General features: G+C 42.3%; 1 protein-coding gene across 1 annotated transcript; it reads left to right on the top strand.

Moving 5' to 3' along the window:
• The first annotated feature begins 21,820 nt into the window (after positions 1-21,820).
• Positions 21,821-23,784, top strand: EPOP (elongin BC and polycomb repressive complex 2 associated protein). The gene has a single exon (XM_060780940.2). The coding sequence runs from the start codon at positions 22,286-22,288 to the stop codon at positions 23,744-23,746; it is 1,461 nt and encodes a 486-aa protein (XP_060636923.2). The 5' UTR covers positions 21,821-22,285; the 3' UTR covers positions 23,747-23,784.
• Positions 23,785-24,002: the final 218 nt, after the last annotated feature.

The raw sequence follows: 24,002 nt of genomic DNA, 5'->3' as shown, positions 1-24,002 counted from the left end.
ATCTGTGGAATGTCCAGGGTGGGAGAAAGAACTCTTGTCTGGTTGAGGTGAGTGTGAATATTCCAATTGACCACATTGACTAGCATGTAATGGCCTTGTTGCTTCAAAGCCTAGCTGATTGCTGCCTGGGGAATCCTTTGTTGGGAGGTGTTAAAAGGTAAAGGTAGTCCCCTGACATTAAGTCCAGTCATGTCTGACTCTGGGGTGTGGTGCTCATCTCCATTTCTAAGCCGAAGAGCCAGCGTTGTCCGTAGACACCTCCAAGGTCATGTGGCCAGCATGACTGCATGGAGCACCGTTACCTTCCTGCCGGAGCGGTGCCTATTGATCTACTCACATTTTCATGTTTTCGAACTGCTAGGTTGGCAGAAGCAAGGGCTGACAGCGGAAGCTCACGCTGCTCCCCGGAATTGAACCTGCGACCTTTCGATCAACAAGCTCAGCAGCTCAGTGCTTTAACCCACTGCACCACCGGGGGAGGTGTTAGCTGGCCCTAACTGATTTTGTCTGGAATTCCCCTGTTTTTTGAGTGTTGCTCTTTATTTACTGTCCATGCAGTTGTGGACAAGTCTATGTAGCAGTGTTTCTCAACCTGGGGGTCGGGACCTCTGAGGGGGTCATGAGGGGGTGTCAGAGGGGTCACCAAAGACCATCACAAAACACAGTATTTTCTGTTGGTCATCTGGGTTCTGTGTGAGAAGTTCGTCCCAATTCTCTTGTTTGTGGGGTTCAGAATATTCCTTTATTGTAGGTGAACTATAAATCCCAGCAACTAAAACTCCCTAACGTTAAGGTCTATTTCCCCCCAAACTCCACCAATGTTCATATTTGGGCATATTGAGTATTTGTGCCAAATTTGGTCGATATCCATCACTGTTTGAGTCCACAGTGCACTATGGATGTAGGTGAACTACAACTCCAAAACTCAAGGTCAATGCCCACCAAACCCTTCCAGTGTTTTCTGTTGGTCATGGGAGTCCTGTATACCAAGTCTGGTTCAATTCCATCGTTGGTGGGGTTCAGAATTTTCTTTGATTGTAGGTGAACTATAAATCCCTGCATCTACAACTCCCAAATGAGAAAATCAATCCCCCCAACCCCATCAGTATTCAAATGTGGGTGTATTGGGTATTTGTGCCAAATTTGTTCCAGTGAATGAAAATACATATCAGATATTTACATTATGATTCATAACAGTGGCAAAATTACAGTTATGAAGTAGCAGCAAAAATAATGTTACGGTTAGGGGTCACCACAACATGTTGAACTGTATTAAGGGGTCATGGCATTAGGAAGGTTGAGAAACACTGCTATATAGGGGTCCCCAAACACAGAATTGCCCAAACACAAATCAAGGAACATGAAAGGCACTGCAGACTAATTCAACCTGAAAAGTCAGGCACAGAAGAGCACCTTGTTGCATGAAATCCCCCGGGCAAAATTATTATTTGTTCCCTTTGTGCCTACAGCAGAGAGTTCCAAAGGCTGCAGACACTTAAAGTGTACCTGTTTGGCTCTGCACATATGTTCAGGCTTCTTCCTGGTCTCACTGCCAGGGATTGCCTCCTAAATTGCGGCCAACAACCTGAGGAACCAACCTGGATACAGCATATTATCTGACAACACAGAAATGCTGGACTACTTTAACAACCACAATATCAGACTACACAGAGAAGGCACTGAAATCCACAAGCATGTGGACAATTTCAACAGAAAGGAGGAAATCATGAAAATGAACAAAATGTGGCTTCTGGTATTAAAAATCCTAAAATTAGGACAGTAAATAAAGAGCAACACTCAAAAACTGGGGAATTCCAGACAAGAATAAATCAAGGCCAGCTAACACCTCCCAACAAAGGATTTTCCCAGGCAGCAAGTAGCCAAGCTTTGAATCTACAAGGCCATTAAATGCTAACGATGGCCAATTGCGACATTCAAACGTGCCTTAAGTGGACAAGAGTTCTTTCTCACATCCTAGACCTTCCACATATATTTAAACCTCACTAGTCTAGTTTTCAATAGACCTCACAACCTCTGAGGATGCCTGCCATAGATGTGGGAGAAACATCAGGAAAGAATACTTCTGGAACATGGCCATACAGCCTGGAAAACTCACAACCACCAAGAACTAGTGCCTTTTTACATTGGCAGATAAAGGCCATCACATACTTCACTAGATGAGGTCCTCCACTCTATTGTGTTTTCAGTGCATTTGAGCCACCAGTGGTGCAATGGGTTAAACCCTTTTGTCAGCAGGATGGAAGACCAACAGTTCTGAGGTTTGAATCCGGGGACATCACAGATGAGCTCTCTCTGTCAGCTCCAGCTCCCCATGCGGGGACATTTCACACTGAGCACTTCATTTGGATTTCTGCTACTTCAAATATGTTCAAAAATCCATCAGAATCTGACATCGGACATTTCGGATAAAGTTTATTCAACTTATAATACCTGTATTTACTCAAGCCTAATGTGACATCAAATCTAAAGGTAAAGGTTTCCCCTTGACATTAAGTCTAGTTGTGTCCAACTCTGGGGGGTGGTGTTCATCTCCATTTCTAAGGCAAAGAGCCAGCATTATCCATAGATGCCTCCAAGGTATATGTGACTGGCATGACTGCATGGAGCGCCATTACCTTCCCGCCAGAGCTCCCAGTAGCACAATGAGTTAAATCCTTGTTTCAGCAGGACTGAAGACCGACAGATTTGAGGTTCAAATCCAGGGAGAATGTAGATGAGCTCCCTCTGTCAGCTCCAGCTCCCCATGCGGGGACATGAGAGAAGCCTCCCACAAGGATGGTAAAACATCCAACATCCAGCGTCCCCTGGGCAACGTCCTTGCAGACGGCCAATTCTCTCACACCAAAAATGACTTGCAGTTTCTCAAGTCACTTCTGACATGAAAAAATGTGCATTTGTCAACTTATGACAACTACATGAATTTCATAAGGTTTTCTTAGGCAACGAATATAGTTCTTGCCAGTTCCCCCTGTTGAAATATAGCCTATAGCACCTGGTATTCATTTGTGGTCCCCCATCCTAGAATGAACTAGGGCTGACCCTGCTTAGCTTCCAAAATCAGACAGGATCATCGCTACTCCCTGGATGGATTTCCACACCCAATGGAGGGGGGGGGGGGCTTAGATATAGTTTTCTCTGCATCTGGGTCTCATTTGTTTTATCAAACAAGCTTGCTTTGGCAGATCTGCCTTGAGGAGCGGAAGGCAATTTATATGTTCTCCTCCACATGTTTAACCCCTACAACAGCCCTGCAAAGTGGGAGTGAGAGATAACAAGTAGCTCAAACTCCAATGAGCTTTGGAGCCAAGTGGAGAAACAGTTAATAAACAACAATAAAAATAGAGTCTACTTTAAATAGTAAACTCCCTGCAAATTGGCTGCCATAAAGTGATCTGCCTCACAGTCAGGCTGCAAGCATCACAAAGAACAGTACATTCCACCAACCAAGCCCTGATGTTACAGTCCCTGCCTGGAAATGTGAGGTTTATTGCATTTCACCTCTTGGGATCCCCTAGACAGCAGATCACTGGCCAAGCCAGTGCAGTAAACTCACACATGACATCACCCTGACTACTAAAAGCAAATCAAATGATAAAGGGTGCATTACCATGCTTTAAAAAATTCTACATTTGGGAAAGGTCTTGTTCCTTAAGAAAACAAATCTTCGGGCTGTTGCATGTTTTTCCGGCTGTATGGCCATTTCCAGAAGCATTCTCTCCTGAGGTTTTGCCTGCATCTATGGCAGGCATCCTCAGAAATTGTGAGGTCTGTCAGAAACTAGGAAATGGAGTTTATATATCTGTGTAATGTCCAGGGTAGGAGAAAGAACTCTTGTCTGTTTGAGATAGGTGTGAATGTTTCAACTGGTCACCTTGATAAGCATTTAATGGCCTAGCAGTTTCAAGGTGTGGCTTCTTACTGCCTCGAGGAATCCTTTGTTGGGAGGTGATTGGCTGTCCCAAAACAAAACTTTGTATAGATAATGCATATTTCATATTGAGCCATTCTATTCACTCTTAAGACTGAGACTGGATGAAAAAAGGAGTTTGGAGCAATTTTTTCGAACCCCAGAATTTTCAGTTTTGGAAATCTAAAGTACATGCAAACCAAAGTCTTATTAAAGTGCAACCTATGTAAACTCCACTGAACTGAATATTTATGTATTTATTTATTTTTACCCCCACCCTTTATTTATTTATTTATTTAATTTTTGCCCACACTTGCTGGAACACCTCAGCAAGCGAGAGTCCAAAAGTAGCAGGCTCAAACCCAGAACCTCAATCAATGGCTGATACCAAATGAGAGACTCCCCACTGGGCACACAGAAAACTGGGCGACTTGGAAGGCGCTGAACAGACTGCGCTCTGGCACCACAAGATGGAGAGCCAATCTTAAGAAATGGGCCTACAAAGTGGAATCCACGACATGCGAATGTGGAGAAGAGCAAACCACTGACCACCTGCTGCAATGCAACCTGAGCCCTACCACATGCACAATGGAGGACCTTCTTGCAGCAACACAAGAGGCACTCTAAGTGGCCAGATACTGGTCAAAGGACATTTAATCAACTACCAAGCTTTCAAACTCTGTGTTCTGTCTGTTTGTTTTTGTTAAAAATGTAATACAAATGTTTGGTTGCTGCTGACACAATAAATAAATAAATGACCCCACCCTTCACAACCATCGAGAGGCAGCAATTCGATGCCACAATATCAATAAACACCAGTATAAAACCATAAATACATAAAAGGTTAAAAACAGTAACAATTATGTAATCACATAATCACATATCCGTTTCCAATTATCATAACAGTCATCAGGTCCAGTTCCATGTTCAAAGTGCTGCTGAGTCCACTAGCTAAAAGCCTGGATCCAAAACCACGATTTTAGTTTTTCCTGAAGGAAAGGATGCTGATCTAATCTTGCTGGGGAGCGAATTCCACAAGTGGGAGGTGGGTCACCACCGAGAAGGCCCTGTCCCTCGTCCCCATCAGATGGGTTTGTGAGGCCGGTGGGACTGAGAGCAGGGCCTCTCCAGCAGATCTTAGACTACGAGGTGGAACGTAAAGGAAGATACATTTGGATAAGTAAGCTGGGCTGGAACCGTACAGGGCTCTATAGGCCAAGACCCGCACTTTGAATAGGACTTATTCCCAGATAACTGCGAACTGGAACATAGTCTAAATCAGGCATGGGCAAATTTTGGCTCTCCAGGTGTTTTGGACTTCAACTCCCACAATTCCTAACAGCCTCAGGTCTTTTTCTTTTCCTCCTCAGTAGGAAAAGGAAAAGGCCCCAGGCTGTTAGGAACAATCTTCGTGTTTTTAATTCCACAGTCTATCAACCTTTGACAATTACTCTTAATCTTTAGGTATTCTCTTTTGGCTCTTCTAGCCTTTGCTTAATATAGTTTTGCATTGCAATTCATCAGATGTATCTTTTAAAAATCTGATCTTTGGTAAGGCCACTTACAAACTTCTGGGCGGAGGAAGAAATCACTACTCATAATAACTTTTGTATTGGAGCAGTATTTGCATTTTACCAGTTTTTCTCATGTCAGGAGCAACTTGAAAATTGCAAGTTGTTTCTGGTGTGAGAAGATTGTCTGTCTACAAGGACGCTGCCCAGGGGACACCCGGGTGTTTTACCATCCTGTGGGAAGCTTCTCTCATGCCCCATATGAGAAGCTGGAGCTGACAGATGGGAGCTCACCCTGCTCCCCAGATTCGAACCGAGTCCCAGTTCAAAGCAGAAAATGTGGGATTGTATTCAGATGTGTGGTAGGGGCCTAGGACTCTTATTTGTTTTCTTGCTAGTTCAAGAAATCTGCACAACTCTCCTCCAGCACATTTCAAAAGAGTTGCTTTTCTTCCAATCAGCTTTCTTTACTCCCCAGCTTTATAATTGTACACAAACTTGGGAAATATGACAGCCCGGACAATCCTAGGTTTACTATTCGATGATACATTTTTACACATAGGAATCCTTTCTAGTGTTTCCATAGCTGCCCATACAAGTATTCCTCTTCTGACTTCCTGAATGCAGTGTTGGTTCTGATTAAAGACTGAGCCAAGGCCAATTTAGCCTCCCTAATAAGGAAATCTATACCCCAGGGGCAGCCACCAGAAAAGCTCAATTCTATTGTTTTCATTTTACAGGTTTTATGATTTACTTAATACGTTTACAGTTTACATAATATGTAAGGAGTTTATGATAGAATCCATGTTCCTACTCTTTTATTTAATCCTCACAACAATTTAATTCTCTGCTTTATTTACTGTAGGGTAAATAAAGCAGAGAATTAAAGAAATGACTAAAGGTCAGCCAATCCATTGTTTGGCTCAATAAGACTCAGGGCAAGGTTCCTCCTCCAACAACCACTTCCAAGAACTAAATTTTCAAGTCCACAAGGGGAATCCATTTGATAACTAGGGTATATCATATAAAGTAAATGTTAGGGGAAACTCCCAAAAATATAGCAGAGCATCCAAAATACAAACAGGATACTGAAAGGGTTATTGTAGGTTTTTCGGGCTATATGGCCATGTTCTAGAAGCATTCTCTCCTGATGTTTCACCTGCATCTATAGCAAGCATCCATGGATCAGGAGAGAATGCTTCTAGAACATGGCCATATAGCCCCAAAAACCTAGAACAACCCAGTGATTCCAGCCATGAAAGCCTTCGACATTACAGGATACTTACAGTTGAGCATTCACCTCAGAGCAAGCAGACCATGAAGTGATGTGGTTGGAAAGGAATTTAGAGCTTAGGAGGCAGACATGGAGAATTCAATCTTTAAAATTACAATAGGTCTATTTACAAAAATAATATTTACATTTCTTAATAGTAAAGAACTGGGTCTGAGTTACTCTCTAACGCCATCAAAAGAGAGGGGAAAAAATCTCCAAGCACTGCATCTCTCCTGACACACAAGCAGAGAGAGGTCTCAATGCACTAAGATGTATAAAGCAGAAATCTTAAAACAATGGCTAACTAACTGTTCCTCATTGAGGACTTCAGACTTGAGTTGTGTGGGGTTGGATTCCAACAGTAAATACAATTGATTTCAATACACAGCACTCTTCATGATCCTAATGTTGTTTCTTGAAAGAATAGTAGAATCAAGTGACTGTTACAACCATTTTTCCAATTCAAGATTGGCACCGCAAGATTAGATTAATTCCATCAAAGAGACTGTACAAGACAAAATGTAACTGTCTTTCAAAAGCCAACGATAGTATCACTGGAACACTTTTCTGCTTCAAATGAATTATACAGTTTGCTTTTTCTGATTAATCTATTTTTGTTGTTTATTCATTCAGTCTTTTCCTGCGCTTTGTGACCTCATGGACCAGCCCACATTAGAGCTCTCTGCTCTCTATCGTCACCCCCAGCTCCTTCAAGGTCAAGCCAGTCACTTCAAGGATACCATCCATCCACCTTGCCCTTGGTCGGCCCCTCTTCCTTTTTCCTTCCTTTCCCCCAGCATCATTGTCTTCTCCAGTGCCCTACACCACTGCAGAAATTACACTGTTTAGCCGGTGTCGCACCACCTGACATCCACCGGGAAGTAGAAACCAATAGTGAAAGGACCAAGGCAGTGACATCTCCAGCTCATCCCCTGTTTGGGTATCTGCCAGCATGTCAATGACTTAAATCAAGAAATAGTTTTCTAAGATCTACAGAGACACTTGCTGGAACACCTCAGCAAGCAGGAGTCCAAAAGTGGCAGGCTCAAACCCAGAACCTCAATCAATGGCTGATACCAAATGAGGGACTCCCCCTGGGCACACAGAAAACTGGGCGACTTGGAAGGCGCTGAACAGACTGCGCTCTGGTACCACGAGATGCAGAGCCAACCTCAAGAAATGGGGCTACAAAGTGGAATCCATGACATCCGAGTGTGGAGAAGAGCACACTACTGACCACCTGCTGCGATGCAACCTGAGCCCTGCTACGTGCACAATGGAGGACCTTCTTATAGTAACACCAGAGGCACTCCAAGTGGCCAGCTACTGGTCAAAGGACATTTAATCAACTACCAAGCTTGCAAACTTTGTGGTTTGTTTGTTTGTTTGTTTGTTTGTTTAAAAATGCAATACAACTGTTCGGTTTGCTCCTAAATGGTCTTCTCCAAGCTTTCCTGTCTTTTCATTATGTGGCCAAAGTACTTAATCTTTGCCTTTAGTATCCTTCCCTCCAGTGAGCAGTTGGGCATTATTTCCTGAAGTATGGACTGATTGGATCTTCTCGCGGTCCAAATCACTCTCAGCATTTTCCTCCAGTACTACAGTTCAAAAGTGTCTATTTTCCTTCGCTCAGCCTTCCTTATGGTCCAGCTCTCATATCCATAGGTCACTAAGGGGAATACCATTGCTTTAACCACGCGGATCTTCCTTGCCAGTGTGATGTCTCTACTCTTAATTATTTTATCAAGATTGGTCATTGCTCTCCTCCCAAGAAGTAAATGTCTTCTGATTTCCTGGCTGCAATCTGCATCTGCAGCAATCTCCTAGAAATACAAAGTCTATCATTGCCTCCATCTTTTCTCCCTCTATTTGCCAGTTATCAATCAGTCTGATTGCCATCATCTTGGGTTTTTTTATGTTTAACTGCAACCCAGCTTTTGCACATGCTTCTTTCACCTTGGTTAGAAGGCTCCTCAGGTCCTCCTTACTTTTTGACCCATCCTCATATTTCGCTTTCTTTCAGTTCACATCATGGTCTGAAAATCATCCATCAGAGTACTTATTTTTCACATCATTTGGACAAATCTTTAGCTGCTGTAGTTAAAATACAACTTCAAGGGGGAGGTTATGTATTTTCCCCAAATAATTCTCTTAAGATTTGAATAGGATGAATCTCCCAAATTCTCACCTACAGGACTTCTTTAAAAGGCTTCTCTAGAAAACCTAATGTCTTGAAATAACAAGTCGTTGCTGTTCATAACTGTTATGGAATGCACAGAGTAAAATGTGAGGCAGGGACAAAAGATTTGCTTTTCCATTGTTGCACACATGCACGAGCCAGCTGTTTTCATACCAAACTTGGTCCAGCTGGGATATGAACACAGGTGTATTGTTTGGCTCTCTTTATTAGACAGATTGATGAATATGATGATGCTTTGTTTGGGATCACTACTCTAATGCACTTGTTCAAGGCTGTTCCCATCCATAGATGACTAAAACAGTGTATAAAGGTTTAAAAGTAGTTATAATGCCACCTACCAGGTGTGCCCCCAATCAAATGGAAAATGGGTTTCCTGTGTGGATTCTACTACTGTTTTTTAAACGCCATTAAAACCATTTCAAGTTTACTAGCAGAAAAACACCTAAAGTGATCTGATTGGCAATCAACCCTGTCAAATCCTCTGTAATGTGGGTTGCTGTGAGTTTTCCGGGCTGTATGACCATGTTCTAGAAGCATTCTCTTCTGACATTTCACCCACATCTATGGAGCCCCCGGTGGCGCAGTGAGTTAAACCCCTGTGCTGGCAGGACTGAAGTCGCAGGTTCGAATCTAGGGAGAGGCGGATGAGCTCCCTCTATCAGCTCCAGCTCCTCATGCGGGGACATGAGAGAAGCCTCCCACAAGGATGATAAAAACATCAAATCATCCAGGCGTCCCCTGGGCAACGTCCTTGCAGACGGCCAATTCTCTCACACCAGAAGCGACTTGCTCCTGACAGAACCAAAAAAACCCACATCTATGGCAGACATCCTCAGAGGTTGTGAGGTCTGTTGGAAACTAGGCAAGTGAGGTTTATATATCTGTGGAATGTTCAGGGTGGGAGGAAGAACTCTTGTCTGCTTGAGGCAAGTGTGAACGTTGCAACTGACCACCTTGATTAGCATCGAATAGCCTTGCAGCTTCAAAGCTTGGTTGCTTCCTGCCCGGGGGAATCCTTTGTTGGGAGGTTTTACCTGGCTCTTGATTGTTTCCTGTCTGGAATTCCCCTGTTTTTTGTAATGTCTTTAGAGTTTTTAGATACTTTAAAATCCCTTGCGGTAGAGGGTGGTACTTTCCTTGGTTAGACAGATGTGGAAAAACTCTAATAAATGTGATAGAAAAGTATAAAAAAATATTTCCCAGAAAGCCGTTTTGTATATAGAGTACAGACAGAGGCGGTCCTAGGTAATTTTCAACAGTAAGCAAACAGTATTTTGCCCTTTCCCCGCCCAACCAATCACTGATACATATTTTCTGTTCGTCGTGGGAGTTCTGCGTGCCATATTTGGTTCAATTCCATCATTGGTGGAGTTCAGAATGCTCTTTGATTGTAGGTGAACTATACATCCCTGTAACTACAACTCGCATATGTCAAGGTCTATTTTCCCCCAAGAGCACCTCAAGCGTGCCCCTGGGCAAAATCAACTATACTGCAAATGCTTACTTTGAGTAATGGGTTGAGCCGCCCCTGAGTACAGAGAAAACCTGGATTGGCTCAAGCTGAATACACTGAATTGCACTCATCATAGCTCTGTGCCAAATAAACCCAATACAATCCATATTTGCCATATTATGACACCTTTTTTTCAGATGTACACTTATAAGAAAAAATACCACCCTCCAAAAAAGCATTTAGTTCAGACTGCTTTGTTGTAATGACCAAGCTGCACATGCTTTTAGGAGACCCTTGCCTTTAAGCCCATACCTGTTCCAAATAAACACAGAAAGTAGTTTGTTCCATTCTAACCCATTCTGACAATTGGGACATTTTAATGTTGCAAAGCCATGTTTTCTTACAGGACTAACACCAAATTAAAGCAATAAAGTAACCATTTTATAACATGATTGGCTGAGGTTGTTCACAACACTGCTAAATTGCAGGCAATTGCTGTGCACATTTTGAAAACAGATTTTTAAAAAATAGAGGGGTGGAAATTGTGTCAAGAGATCTGGTGCATTCATATTGGTTATTTCCCCCCCCCCCTTCCAAAATTGATGATTCTCATCACAAAGGGAATATTTCGCTCTAGCTTTTTGGATACTATGGGAATATTGATTAATTCTGCACCCACAAACGCTCCTGTGGGCATAAACATCTTTATTCCTTACAAAACAGGAAATCTCACTAGGGTCAGAAAACAGCTTATTTTAAGTCAGAATTAGATTTAAAATCGCCGTTGTGGAGTACATAGATATGGGGAACTGACTTTTGTCTCCTCATGCTCAATTCATTCTCATGTATAGGTTGTTCTAGGTTTTTCCGGGCTATATGGCCATGTTCTAGAGGTATTCTCTCCTGACGTCTAGCCTGCATCTATGGCAAACATCCTCAGAAGTAGTGAGATGCAGGCGAAACGTCAGGAGAGAATGCCTCTAGAACATGGCCATATAGCCCGAAAAAACGTACAACAACCCAGTGATTCCAGCCATGAAAGCCTTCGACAATACATTCTCATGTAGTCTATAGTTCTAGAGAAATTTTACTCAATATATTGTCGAAGGGAGTAAGATGCCAGACCTTAAAACCGCTAGGCCATTAAATGCTAATCAAGGTGGTGAATTTCAACATCCACACCTACCTCAAACAGACAAGAGTTCTTTCTCCCACCCTGGACATTCCACATATATATAAAACCCATTTTCTTAGTTTTCAACACACCTCACAACCTCTGAGGATGCCTGCCATAGATGCAGGCGAAACATCAGGAGAGAACCGAGATGTGATTAGCTGTCCCCAAACAAAACTTTGTATAGACAATGAATATGTCATATTGTCCCATCCTATTCATTATTAAGACTAAGATTGGATGAAAATAAAGGAGTTTGGAGCAATTTTTTGCATCCCAGAATTTTCAGTTTTGGAAATCTAAAGCAAATGCAAACCAAAGTCTTATTATTAAAGTGCAACCTTATGCATGTCTATTCACATGTAAACTCCACTGAACTGAATAGGACTTATTCCCAGATAATTGTGAACAAGACCATGGTCTAAATCAGGCATGGACAAACTTTGGCCCTCCAGGTGTTTTGGACTTCAAACCCCACAATTCCTAACAGCCTCAAGCCCCTTCTTTTTCCCCCCTCAGGCGCTTAAGAGCCCAGAAAATTCACAACAACCCAAATTTTACTCAACTGAGACTTCTTTACTGAGTCACAGTAAAGAGAGTTTGAGCAGCAGTCAGGAAAGAAAATACATTGCAGAAAGCGATGGATTCAACAACCTCTACTGCATGTACCATTTTGCCACATAATATTGTTCTGGGTTGCTGTAAGTTTTTCGGGCTGTATAGCCATGTTCCAGAAGCATTCTCGCCTGACGTTTTACCTGCATCTATGGCAGGCATCCTCAGAGGTTGTGAACTAGGAAGGTATCCTCTATAAATGAAATGTAATAGGGACACTGGTTGAAACTGGGCTGTGTCTGGGACCTCACAACCTCTGAGAATGCCTGCCATAAATGCAGGTGAAATGTCAGGAGAGAATGCTTCTGAAACATGGCCATACAGCCCAAAAAACGTACAGCAACCCAGTGAGTCCAGCCATGAAAGCCTTTGACAATACATTAATATTTTTCTGCTTTATATATGACCGAAATGGATTAAATGCACCAGTTTGACTCTTAGTAGGTAGCTGCTGTCATTTTACTCACTATGCAAAAAAAAAATATATATTATTTGAGTTGTGCGCTAGCGTAATCTCCAAATCAGATCCCAGGCTGGCTGAATAAAACCTATATTGAGAAAAAGAGGGTGAAACTCTTTTCGGAGTCCATCACTCTCTCGGCTACACATGCGAACTGATTTACACACAAAAAGCTATGAAGAAATTCACCTTGTTCCCATTCAAATAACAAGAGATGTACGGCTGTATTTTGCTATCGTTCGACATTTAAAAAAATTAGGGCATAATTTCTTTTTTTCTGCCAGTGATTTCTTTTGTGGAAGGAAAACAAGCCCGGCTTGTGGAAGACAATGAGCACAGTCTGCTAGGAAGACCTCCTGGGCAAGGAAAGCCGAAATGAATGGAAGCTGTGTAAAACCCGCAGATTTCAGCCTGGTTTGTGCATGAGACCTTCCCAGGGGATTGCGCCCACAGTAAGCAAACCGGCTCCTTTCCAAAGCACCCTTGTTTAACTCGCTTGCAGTTCAGATGCCTGCAATCCCAGCTTTCGTGGAAACAAAAAAACATCAGCAATGCGTTCTTTACATCGGCAAAAGAAGGAAACCCCCCTCCCCAAAATGGTCTCTGTATGGAAAAGGCTGTAAAAGAAAGAAAGGCGAAATATTCAAAAATGCGAAACAGCAAGAATTGAAATACAAATGGCTAAGACAATGAAATCTAGACATACGCAAACACACAGAGGGACATTTTATGTTGTGGAAGAGGGATTTGTTAGTGGATTTCAGAGATTTCTTTTTAACTTCAGGTGGGGAGGAGCGTGGACAATTTCCTAGGCAATTAAAGCTTTTCACATTCTTCAGCTTTGTTTACAGCACAAAGCCTTGTCCCATTGATTTCCATTTTTTTAAAAAAGCAATAGAAACATCAATTGGAGGAGGTTTTGGGTCACTGACATAATTGATGAGAAATACATGCAGATCCGACCGTATGCTCTTTGTATATTATAATGATAATAATAATTAGTAGTAGTATTTAATAATCAAAAATTATTTATTTATCATTTACTACATTTATATCCCGCTCTTCTCATTCCAAAGGAGACTCAGAGTGGCCTTACAGATAGGCAGTAATTTGACGCCATAAATATACAATTAAAATATATATACATTAAAACCAAAAAGTTAAAAACATATCAATATTAAAACCACAAAGTCCAAAATCATAATCCAAGGTCATTTCATTCATCATTTCACTATTCCATATTTACTTATGGCACTAAACTTGCAATCCAAAGGTTGTCAGATATCAGGAATGTATACTATTTAGTAAAAATTCACATATTGTTTTAACTGGTATTTAAATGTTTAAGACAGTGTTACTATTCATCTTCCTACCTTCTCAAGTTTTTGCTCAGAAGTTAAATCTCATTGATTAGAGTGGAATATTTCCAATTAAGCGTACGCAACCTGCAATCTCGTACATACGTTATTTGGGTGCAAATCCCATTGGACCCTGTGTAGAACCTGCTTCTGCGTAAACGTGTACCAATAGGAAGCCCTAAACGAGTTCAGTTGAAAATCCTTTTTGAAGGATTTTGCAGGCAATAGAATACAAAGAATAATTAAGAAACATGTGCAATGACAATTTGGAATGGCTCTGGTATTTATTTATTTATTTATTTACAATATTTATATCCTACCTTTCTCTACTCCGAAAGGGACTCAAGGCGGCTTACAGATAGGCAAAAATTCAATGCCTTAACCACAGTATACGATAAAATACATTTGAACAAAAATTAAAAATCAACATTAAATAATATGATTTCTGGAACATGAGATTTTAATGTCTATACTAGGATGATTTATGCTTTATCTAAATGATTACATTTTATGTATGTCTTATGTTTAAAAATTTTAATTGATTTTAAGTTCACAGTTACATGTAGTAATTACTTTTGATTTTTTTGTGTACTGTATGTTGGCATTGAATTTTTGCCATTAGTATGTTGCAAACCGCCTTGAGTCCCCTCAGCAGTGAAAAAGGTGGTATATAAATATGATAAATAATAAATAATAGCTTCTCAAGTTTGAAATGGCTGTGGTGGTGGCTGGATTTTAATTTGTGACAAAAGAATGATGCGATAAACTTTGCAAAAAAATCCAAAAAAGCAATACATATCTTGAGATGTATTTTATTTTTTAAAATATAGCTGTACATTATTTTGAAAGATGGGAATAGGTGACAATTTTTGTTTCCCTTTTAGGGCTCAATTTTGGGGACGGGGCAAAACAGGATGTTTACTCCTGGTATCAAATCGACAAAAGGGAGAAGCATTGTTACAAGAAAAACTGCAAAACAGTGTGATGGTAACATAAGAGTGGTGCTAAACTATATAGGCAATAAAGATGACATTAAATATCTAGGTATACATAAAGGGCAGTAATAGGCAGTGAAAGATGAAAGAGAGAAGCTGATTCTTTGAAAAGAAATAATGGCAAAGACAGGTTAAACCAACACTGGTATCCCAAAGCCAATAAGGTATGGTGAATTGTTGCTAAATCTTCATTTTTATACCTGAAAGCAATTCTACAAATATGTATTCTCTTTACTTTCTATATGGCTCCTAAACCAGGAAATAATCAATCAATCTGTTACAAGGCAGAATCCAGCAGGAAGGTTTCCTGTGTGATGGTAATTAATACAGCTAATGAAAGGGAAATACAAACTTTCCTGTGCCTTAACTTAAATGAGCCAAGACCAATAATACAGGGTCCTTCTACACAACCATATATCGTATCGGGGCAGAAAATCCCACAATATCTGCTTTGAACTGGGTTATCCGAGTCCACACTGCCATATAATCCAGTTCAAAGCAGATAATGTAGGATTTTATTCAGCGCTGTGGAAGAGGTCACAGTTCCCCAAAAAAGAAAGTTTTAGGAATTTATGGCTTCAGTCCCAAAAAAGCTAAAGCAGAAAATTTTACTGTCTGTATTGTCAAAGGCTTTCATGGCCAGAATCACTGGGTTGTTGTAGGTTTTTTCGGGCTATATGGGCATGTTCTAGAGGCATTCTCTCCTGACATTTCGCCTGCATCTATGGCAAGCATCCTCAGACCTCACTACCTCTGAGGATGCTTGCCATAGATGCAGGCGAAACGTCAGGAGGGAATGCCTCTAGAACATGCCCATATAGCCCGAAAAAACCTACAACAACCCAATTTTATTGTCTGATGTCCTCTGCATTTGAATAATTACCTGTATCTCATTTCTTCGGATTATTGTATTTATCTCTCCATCCATTCACCTTTCCCATTTTACTAAGGAGTTGATCACTCCAAAAGTAAGCTTCCCTAAATCCCCTTGGGGAGATGGTGGAGGGTTATAAATAATAATAATAATATATTATTATTATTATTATAAGTCTGACACTTTGATTTTTTAAAAACGTATTTACTTGAAAATTAGTTCAACCTAAATCAATGCGATGTAGCTCCAGGAATTTAGCAAAGCAGCCTTATTCCAGGGCCTTTCCACACAGCTGAATAAAATGCCACATTAGGTGCTTTGAACTGGATTATATGGCAGTGTGGACTCAGATAATCCAATTCAAAGCAGATATTGTGCGATTTTCTCCCTTGACATACTGAATTATATGGCTGTGTGGAATGACCCTATAACCCAGAATATCAAGGCAGAATAACCCACAATATCTGCTTTGAACTGGGTTTTCTGAGTCCACACTGCCATCTAATCCAGTTCAAAACAAATAATGTGGGACTTTATTCAGCTGTGTGGAAGGGGCCCCAATCTATCCCGAATGTCTTGCCCAATCAGAAAAATTCAGGGAACTTGCTCCCAGGTAAGTATGCATAACATTCCTGCCTAAATTAGATCTGAGCCACTGTTCCTTGATCTCCGCTAACTCCAACAACCTGTAGGTTTGAGGGAGGCAAATGGGAATCATATGCAAACGCTGTATATCAATGCTAGTTGACACCTTACAGATTGAACTGGATTTATAAGACATATACATATCAAAGCTCGGAGCATTCCTAGACGATGCTGAACTTTTACATGTCTGGTGGGAAAGCCCCCTTGCATTGGAAGAAAATGGAAACAGTTTCAATAGAAATATATAGAAAAAATACAGAATCAAAGCTTCTTTGGACCCCAAGGCACTGTGGCTTGAATGTTAAAAGGATACAGCGAACAGCCAGAACATGGGGGTTTTGTCTACAAATCTTTTTATGCCAAATACAGGAAATTACCTAAGATGCCTAACAGCAGTTGAATGAATGAACAAAGTTCAGGGCCTTTCTGTCCACGGAGAAGTCACAACGAGGAAGGTCGAGAAACTAGTTGATTCTGACATTCATCACTCAGGCTTTTTATGCAAATGTTTGATAATTAAGAATTAGGAAGGTATCCTCTATAACCCATCACGCATATTCATGCTGAATAGAAGAAATGAAATGTAATATATTCACTGGTTGAAATTGGGCTGTGGCTGGGACCTCACAACCTCTGAGAATGCCTGCCATAGATGTAGGTGAAATGTCAGGAGAGAATGCTTCTGGAACATGGCCACACAGCCCGAAAAACTCAACAACCCACTGTTGTACTATTCATTTTAATGGTAATTAGTACTGTGTTGTATTGATTTGAATTGGGATTGGTCTTTTATTTTTGGAATGTGTTGTTTATATGTGAACTGATATTGTCATTGTCTAATATGTTGATGTAATCTTACCTGTATTTTATGTTTTTATGGCACTTGTATGTGCTTCTGTAACTCGTCCCGAGTCCTTTCTGGGAGATGGTGGCAGGATATAAATATATTATTATTATTATTATTATTATTATTATTATTATTATTATTATGTTATTATGGTGGCAGTATATAAATAAATTATGATTATTCATGTCAAAAGTGAATTGAGAGTATACTTGTATTATTATTATTATTGTATTATATTATTCTGACACAAAAGCACAGTATGTCACAGCAAACGAGATCTATATGCTGGATTTCGTATCACAAAATCACAATTCGAACACTTCCCAAGCGTCTAGGACTGTGTGATGTATTTTCAAATGATGCGTGCAGATCCAAGTAATGTGGCCTTTTGCAGTTGACAGATCATGATTTCGTCAATGTTTATTTTTCCAAATGCCGGCTGAGATCTTTTGGCACGGCACCCAGTGTGCCAATGACCCCTGGGACCACCTGTACTGGTTTATGCCAGAGCCTCTGCAGTTCGATTTTGAGGTCCTGATAATGGCTGAATTATATTATTATTATTATTATTATTATTATTATTATTATTGCAGAAGTATATAAATAAATTATTATTATTCATGTCAAAAGTGAATTGAGAGTGCACTTGTATTATTATTATTATTATTATTATTATTATTATTATATGAGATAACTATATGGAATCAAAGAAATCATATGCTTTGCTTTCCTAATATTAAGATGTGTTGAAGCAAACTACTTGTTTTATTTGCATATCATTTGAAGCAGAGATGGAAAATGAAGGCATCTAATTCAAACTATGTTGTTCCCATTCATTTCAAATAGGACTGGCCCAAATCAATGCCCCAGCGTTGAATGCATTTAAAATGGCACAACTCAGCCCTACAGATGTTTACTCTCAAGTAAGCCTTGCGGTCTCAAGTACAATTTACTCCTGTGCATGTAAAGATATTTGGTTTTGCTGTAGTTTGTGTTTTATGTCGACTGGATGTGTTATTCATTGGTTATTTCATTTTATGTATTTTACTATATTGCACTTCATTGTATTGTTTATGTTGTAAGCTGCTCCAAGTCCCCTGGGGAGAGAGGGCGGGATATAAATAAACATTATTATTATTCCAGATTGGGTGGTTTTAATAATGTGTTTTAATGTTTATATGGCTTTTAAATGTATGTTTTAATGTATATGTTTACTTGTACTTGTTTGTTGATATGGCATCAAATTGTTTCCTTCTGTAAAGCCACTTTGAGTCCCCTTCAGGGTGAGAAGGGCAAGATATAAATACAGTAAATAAATAAACCTCACTACCTCTGAGGATGCTTGCCATAGATGCAGGCAAAACGTCAGGAGAGAATGCCTCTAGACCATGGCCATATAGCCTGAAAAAACCTACAACAACCCAGTAAATAAATAAATACATAAATGTTAAAGATGATAACCTGAAGTCCAAAACATTAAGGTTATAGTTGTAGTTTTTCTTTCTAAAATATCAAAAGTGTGAGACACAAAAATTGACAAAGGACAAATACTGATATTGCAAGAAGCAGTATTGGGAGCAATACTGTAATGGGGGGGGGGTTACATAATAATTACTGTATTAGGTAGGGTATAATTACTTGAAAGCCTCCCAAATTAAGCCCCATTGTTCTGGTTATTAAAAATGGCCTTTCTCTGAAAGAAAACCGCACGATCCTTCAAAGCCAGTACCTTTATGGCTATTTATTTATGTCTAATTTTTATTTATGTCTTGTTGTATACATGTTTTTTTAGATTATTGTAATATGTCTGCTTGATCTGTATTGTTTTTAAAATGTTGTGAGCCACTCTGGATCTTGTTTAGGGAGAAAAGTGGAATATAAATAAAATCAGGACAGTAAATAAAGAGCAACACTCAAATATCAGGGCAATTCCAGACATGAATCAAGCAGGGCCAGGTAACACCTCCTAACAAAGGATTCCCCCAGTCAGGAAGCAGCCAGGCCTTGAAGCTGCAAGACCATTCAATGTTAATCAAGGTGGCCAATTGCAACATTCACACTTTCCTCAAACAGACAAGAATTCTTTCTCCCACCCTGGATATTCCACAGATATATAAACCCAATTTTCCTAGTTTCCAACAGACCTCACAACCTCTGAGGATGCCTGCCATGTGGGCGAAACGTCAGGAGAGAATGCTTCTGGAACACGACCAGTACAGCCCGGAAAACTCACAACATCCCAAGATTATTATCATTATTATCATTATCACCATCATCATCATCATCATTAATTAAGGCCACCCATTGTCCATTCCCCACAGAAACCAAAGAAGCGAGATATGCAGAAATCCATGAAAAAAAATTCTTTTGAGAAAGAGACAACACAATATATATAAGGAACTCCTCTTCAACCTCTTTGGACTCTTAAAAGAAAAGAGTGTTTCACATCTATATAATTAAAAAACGTAATGTTTGTTTGTGGGATTAACATAACTCAAAAACCACTGGACGAATTGACACCAAATTTGGACACAATACACCTATCAGGCCAACAAGTGACCATCACTCATAAAAACACCGAAAAACACAACAGAAGAGACGTAAAAAGCCAAAAATGCAAAAAGACACTACAGTGCATGTGCAAAAACGACTCCCCCGGCAAACAAAACATACAATAGCATCTTCACACTTTCTTCTGGACTACAGCTCCCAGCATTCCCGAGACTAGGCCCTTTAGGAGAGAAGGATGATCCAAATGCACTGCTTCCAAGATGCAAGCTTTCTTATTTATTTATTTACATTTATATGCCGCCCTTTTCACCCCAAAGGGGACTCAGAGCAGCTTACAAGTAATATGGAAATACAATTCTTCTCTTTGCATCCCAAATCCCTACATATTTCCAACTTCCTATTCCTGGACTGCAACTCCCAGCAATCCTCCAGACTGACAGATTAGATAGAGATAGGTAGGCAGGTAGATGGATCGATCAGGAGGACTGGTGGGAGTTGCAGTCCAAGAATAGGTAGAGAAAGGGGAAAAAGAGGAAGGGAAAGAAAAGGTGGGGGAGGGATAGAAGGAAACAAGGAGAGAAAGAAAGAAAAAAAGGGAAGGAACGAAGGAAGGAAGGAAGGAAAGAGGGAAGGAGGGAAGGAGAGAAAGAAAGAAAGAAAAAGGGAAGGAAGGAAGGAAAGAGGGAAGGAAGGAAGGAGAGAAAGAAAGGAAGGAAGGAAGGAAGGAAAGAAAGAAAGAAAGAAAGAAAGAGGAAAAAGGGAAGGAAGGAAAGAGGGAAGGAGAAAAGGAAGGAAGGAAGGAAAGAGGGAAGGAAGGAGAGAAAGAAAGAAAGAAAGAAAAAGAAAAAGGGAAGGAAGGAAGGAAAGAGGGAAGGAAGGAAGGAGAGAAAGGAAGGAAGGAAAGAGGAAGGGCAGGAAGGAAGGAGAGAAAGAAAGGAAGGAAGGAAGGAAGGAAAGAAAGAGGAAAAAGGGAAGGAAGGAAAGAGGGAGGGAGAAAAGGAAGGAAGGAAGGAAGGAAGGAAGGGAAGGAAGGGAAGAGGGAGGGAGGGAAAGAAAGAAAGAAAGAAAAAGGGAAGGAAGGAAAGGGGGGAAGGAAGGAGAGAAAAAGGAAGGAAGGAAGGAAGGAAGGAAGGAAGGAAGGAAAGAGGGTGGAAAGGAAGGAGAGAAAGAAAAAGGGGAAGGAAGGAGAGAGAGAAAGAAAGAAAGAAAGAAGAGGAAAAAGGGAAGGAAGGAAAGAGGGAGGGAGAAAAGGAAGGAAGGAATTTATTTATTTATTTATTTATTTGGGGTTCTTGTACCCCGCCCTTCTCACCCCGAAGGGGACCCAGGAAGGAAGGAAAGAGGGAGGGAGGGAGGGAAGGAACTAAGGAGAGAAAGAAAGAAAGGAAGGGAAGGGAAGGGAAGAGAAGAGGGAGGGAGGGAGGGAGGGAGGGAGGGAAAGAAAGAAAGAAAGAAAGAAAGAAAGAAAGAAAGAAAGAAAAAGGGAAGGAAGGAAGGAAAGAAAGAAAGAAAAAAGGGAAGGAAGGAAAGAGGGAGGGGGAGAAGGAAGGAAGGAAGGAAGGAGAGAAAGAAAGAAAAAAGAGAAGGAAGGAAAGAGGGGGGAAGGAAGGAGAGAGAAAAAGGAAGGAAGGAAGGAAGGAAAGAAGGAAGGAAGGAAGGAAGGAAAAAGGGTGGAAAGGAAGGAGAGAAAGAAAGAAAAAGGGGAAGGAAGGAAGGAGAGAGAGAGAGAGAGAAAGAAAGAAAGAAAGAAAGAAAGAAGAGGAAGAGGGAGGGAAGGTTGGCCACAGCATCGCGTGGCGGGTACAGCTAATATATATATATAAAGAGAGGGGGGGATATGTACATGTGTGTGTGTGTGTGTGTGTGTGAGAGAGAGAGAGTTGACAAGGGGGTGTGAAATGTTGGGGGGGGGGGTTGTGACATCACTGGGCGAAAGCGTCCAATCAGCTTCCACTCTGGAGAAAATTATTTCGTGGGGTGTTTCCTTATAATATACTGTACTTCCAAGTCCGCCTTGAAGAAAGAAGAGAAAAGGGGGAGAGAGAGAGAGAAAGAGAAAGAAAAAGGTGGACGTGACGCTGATTTTTTGGTTTTTTCCTGCCCTTTAAAGCCCTCGCGACAGACTCTGACAAGGAGGAGTTGCTTTGAGGGAAAGGGGTGGAAAAAGAGGGGACCATTCCTTGCTTCTCTGGAGAAGATCGGCTTCGAGGAGGAAGAAAAGGAGGAAAATGAGGAAGGAGAGGAGGGAGAGGAATGCAAAGCAACATCCTTCTCCTCCGGCTTCCTGGCTGGATCTGTGAAGAGTGAAGAGGAAGTGCCTTCCAGGATTTTCGGGAGATGCGTCCAAAGGGGTGAAGGTGGGTCAAAAAGGAGGGGAATCAACCAACCAGCCCCGAAGGAGTCAACCAACCAACCAAGATGTTCCTGACCTGATCCTCGCCATGGATTACAAAGGAGACTTCCAAGCCGGCTTGCAAGAGATCGACGGGATCCCCCTGGGCTACCTGCAGGTCGAAGGCACCCGGATGTTCGCCTTGCCCCAAGTCCTGAGCCTCCTCTTCCAAGGCGTGCCCAAAGCCGCCCTCCGCAAAGCCATGTCGGGCCTCCAGATCCGGAGCCGTCGCTGCGACTTGCGGGAGCTGCGCACCCTCAAGGCCATCCAGTCGGTCCCCAGCCGCGCCGTCAAGTGCTCGCTCATCTCCAAAGCCGACTTGGAAGCCCTCCGGCGCTGCTGCCGGGCTGTGGCTCCCCGGAGGATGAGGAAGAGGAAAAGGAAGAGCAAACGGAGGGATGCCGGGCACGGCAAAGCGCTCTTTTCCCCCGACAGCAGCTTCCGAAAGACTTCCTATTGCAAAGTCGCTCCTCCGGCGGGGAAAAGTCACTCCTACAACCTAACCAACGTTTTGGACTTGCAGCTCCTCAGAGGTCAAGTTTTGTCCAAAAACCCCGACGTAGCTCGTCCCAAACGCCCTTCTTGCGGCTGTTTGGCCAAAAAGCCTCGCTTGTCCGGCTCCAGTGACTCTGATTCCTCCAGTTTGGCGACAACTAGCGATTCCTCCGAGGAGGAAGAAGATGAGGAGGAGGAAGAGGACGATTCGACGTGTAGTAGTACCACCAGCAGCGATTGCGAAGAGGACGAGGAAGAGGAAGGCTCCTCATCGGGATCGGAGAGCAGCTCGCTTTGCAGCGGGGATTCCGTCCAAAGCACTCGCTACAGACAAGCCGCGTTGGCTCCCCGCATCGCCCCACAAGCCCCTCCCGTCCCCTCGGGGCCGGCTTTGCTCCCCAAAGCCTTGCGACCCGAGCCCGGCCTCCTCTTTTGGGCCAGGACGCTGCGCGCTTCCTCTTTGGCCACTTGCAAAGAGACGGAGCTTCGCCCCAAGCAGGACTCCAAAATCCCCTCCCCGTCGCAGAGCCCTCCAAAGGACAAGCCCCCCACGGCAGAGGCTTCTCCCCCCGGAGGCCCCGACAGCAGGGAGACCCAGTTCGACCGCTTGATCCGCCAATCCAAGCTCTGGTGCTACGCCAAAGGCTTCAACGTCGACGGGAAGGCTCTGCGGCGCAGCGAGCAAGGCAAAGCCAAGCAAGAGAAGGCTCCCAAAGCCAAGCGGAAAGGGAGACCGCGGAAGAAAGAGGCCGGGAAGAAAGGCGCCCCGCGTTGCTCCAACCCTCCCCGGCCGGCCTTCACCCTCCTGGGCACCTTCCCCTGCACGCCCGCTTTGATCGTCGGCTCCGACGGGGATTTGTGCCCGGCTTCCTCGCTCTGCGTCAAGGACTCCGCCGCCCCCGGCAAGACGCACCCGCTCTGGGCCTGGCAGATGGGCGGGCACGCCATCCCCGTGCCCCCCAGCCTCAAATTCCGGGCCTACCCTGCTAGGATGAGCCCGGAGGGGAATGGATGAGGCAACAGGTTGGGCTTTGTTTTGGACGGGGGGGGGGGGGGGGGGAGGACTGAGCACAGAAGAGGGAAGGACGCCTCAAGTCAGCTACTTGCTTCCAGTGGCCTTGACTCTCAAGTAAGTTTTATCCAGGTTGAAACCACATCTACATTTGTATTGTCGAAGGCTTTCATGGCCACATCTACATTGATCTTTAATGCTGTGTTGAGGAGTCCTATAGGTGGAGGCCTCCAGGGCGAGGACTCAAACCCCACCTGGT

The sequence above is a fragment of the Anolis sagrei genome, chromosome 6, assembly GCF_037176765.1.
Source record: "Anolis sagrei isolate rAnoSag1 chromosome 6, rAnoSag1.mat, whole genome shotgun sequence".
In the NCBI taxonomy this organism is placed as follows: Eukaryota; Metazoa; Chordata; class Lepidosauria; order Squamata; family Dactyloidae; genus Anolis; species Anolis sagrei.
This window is presented reverse-complemented; position numbering and strand designations above follow the sequence as displayed.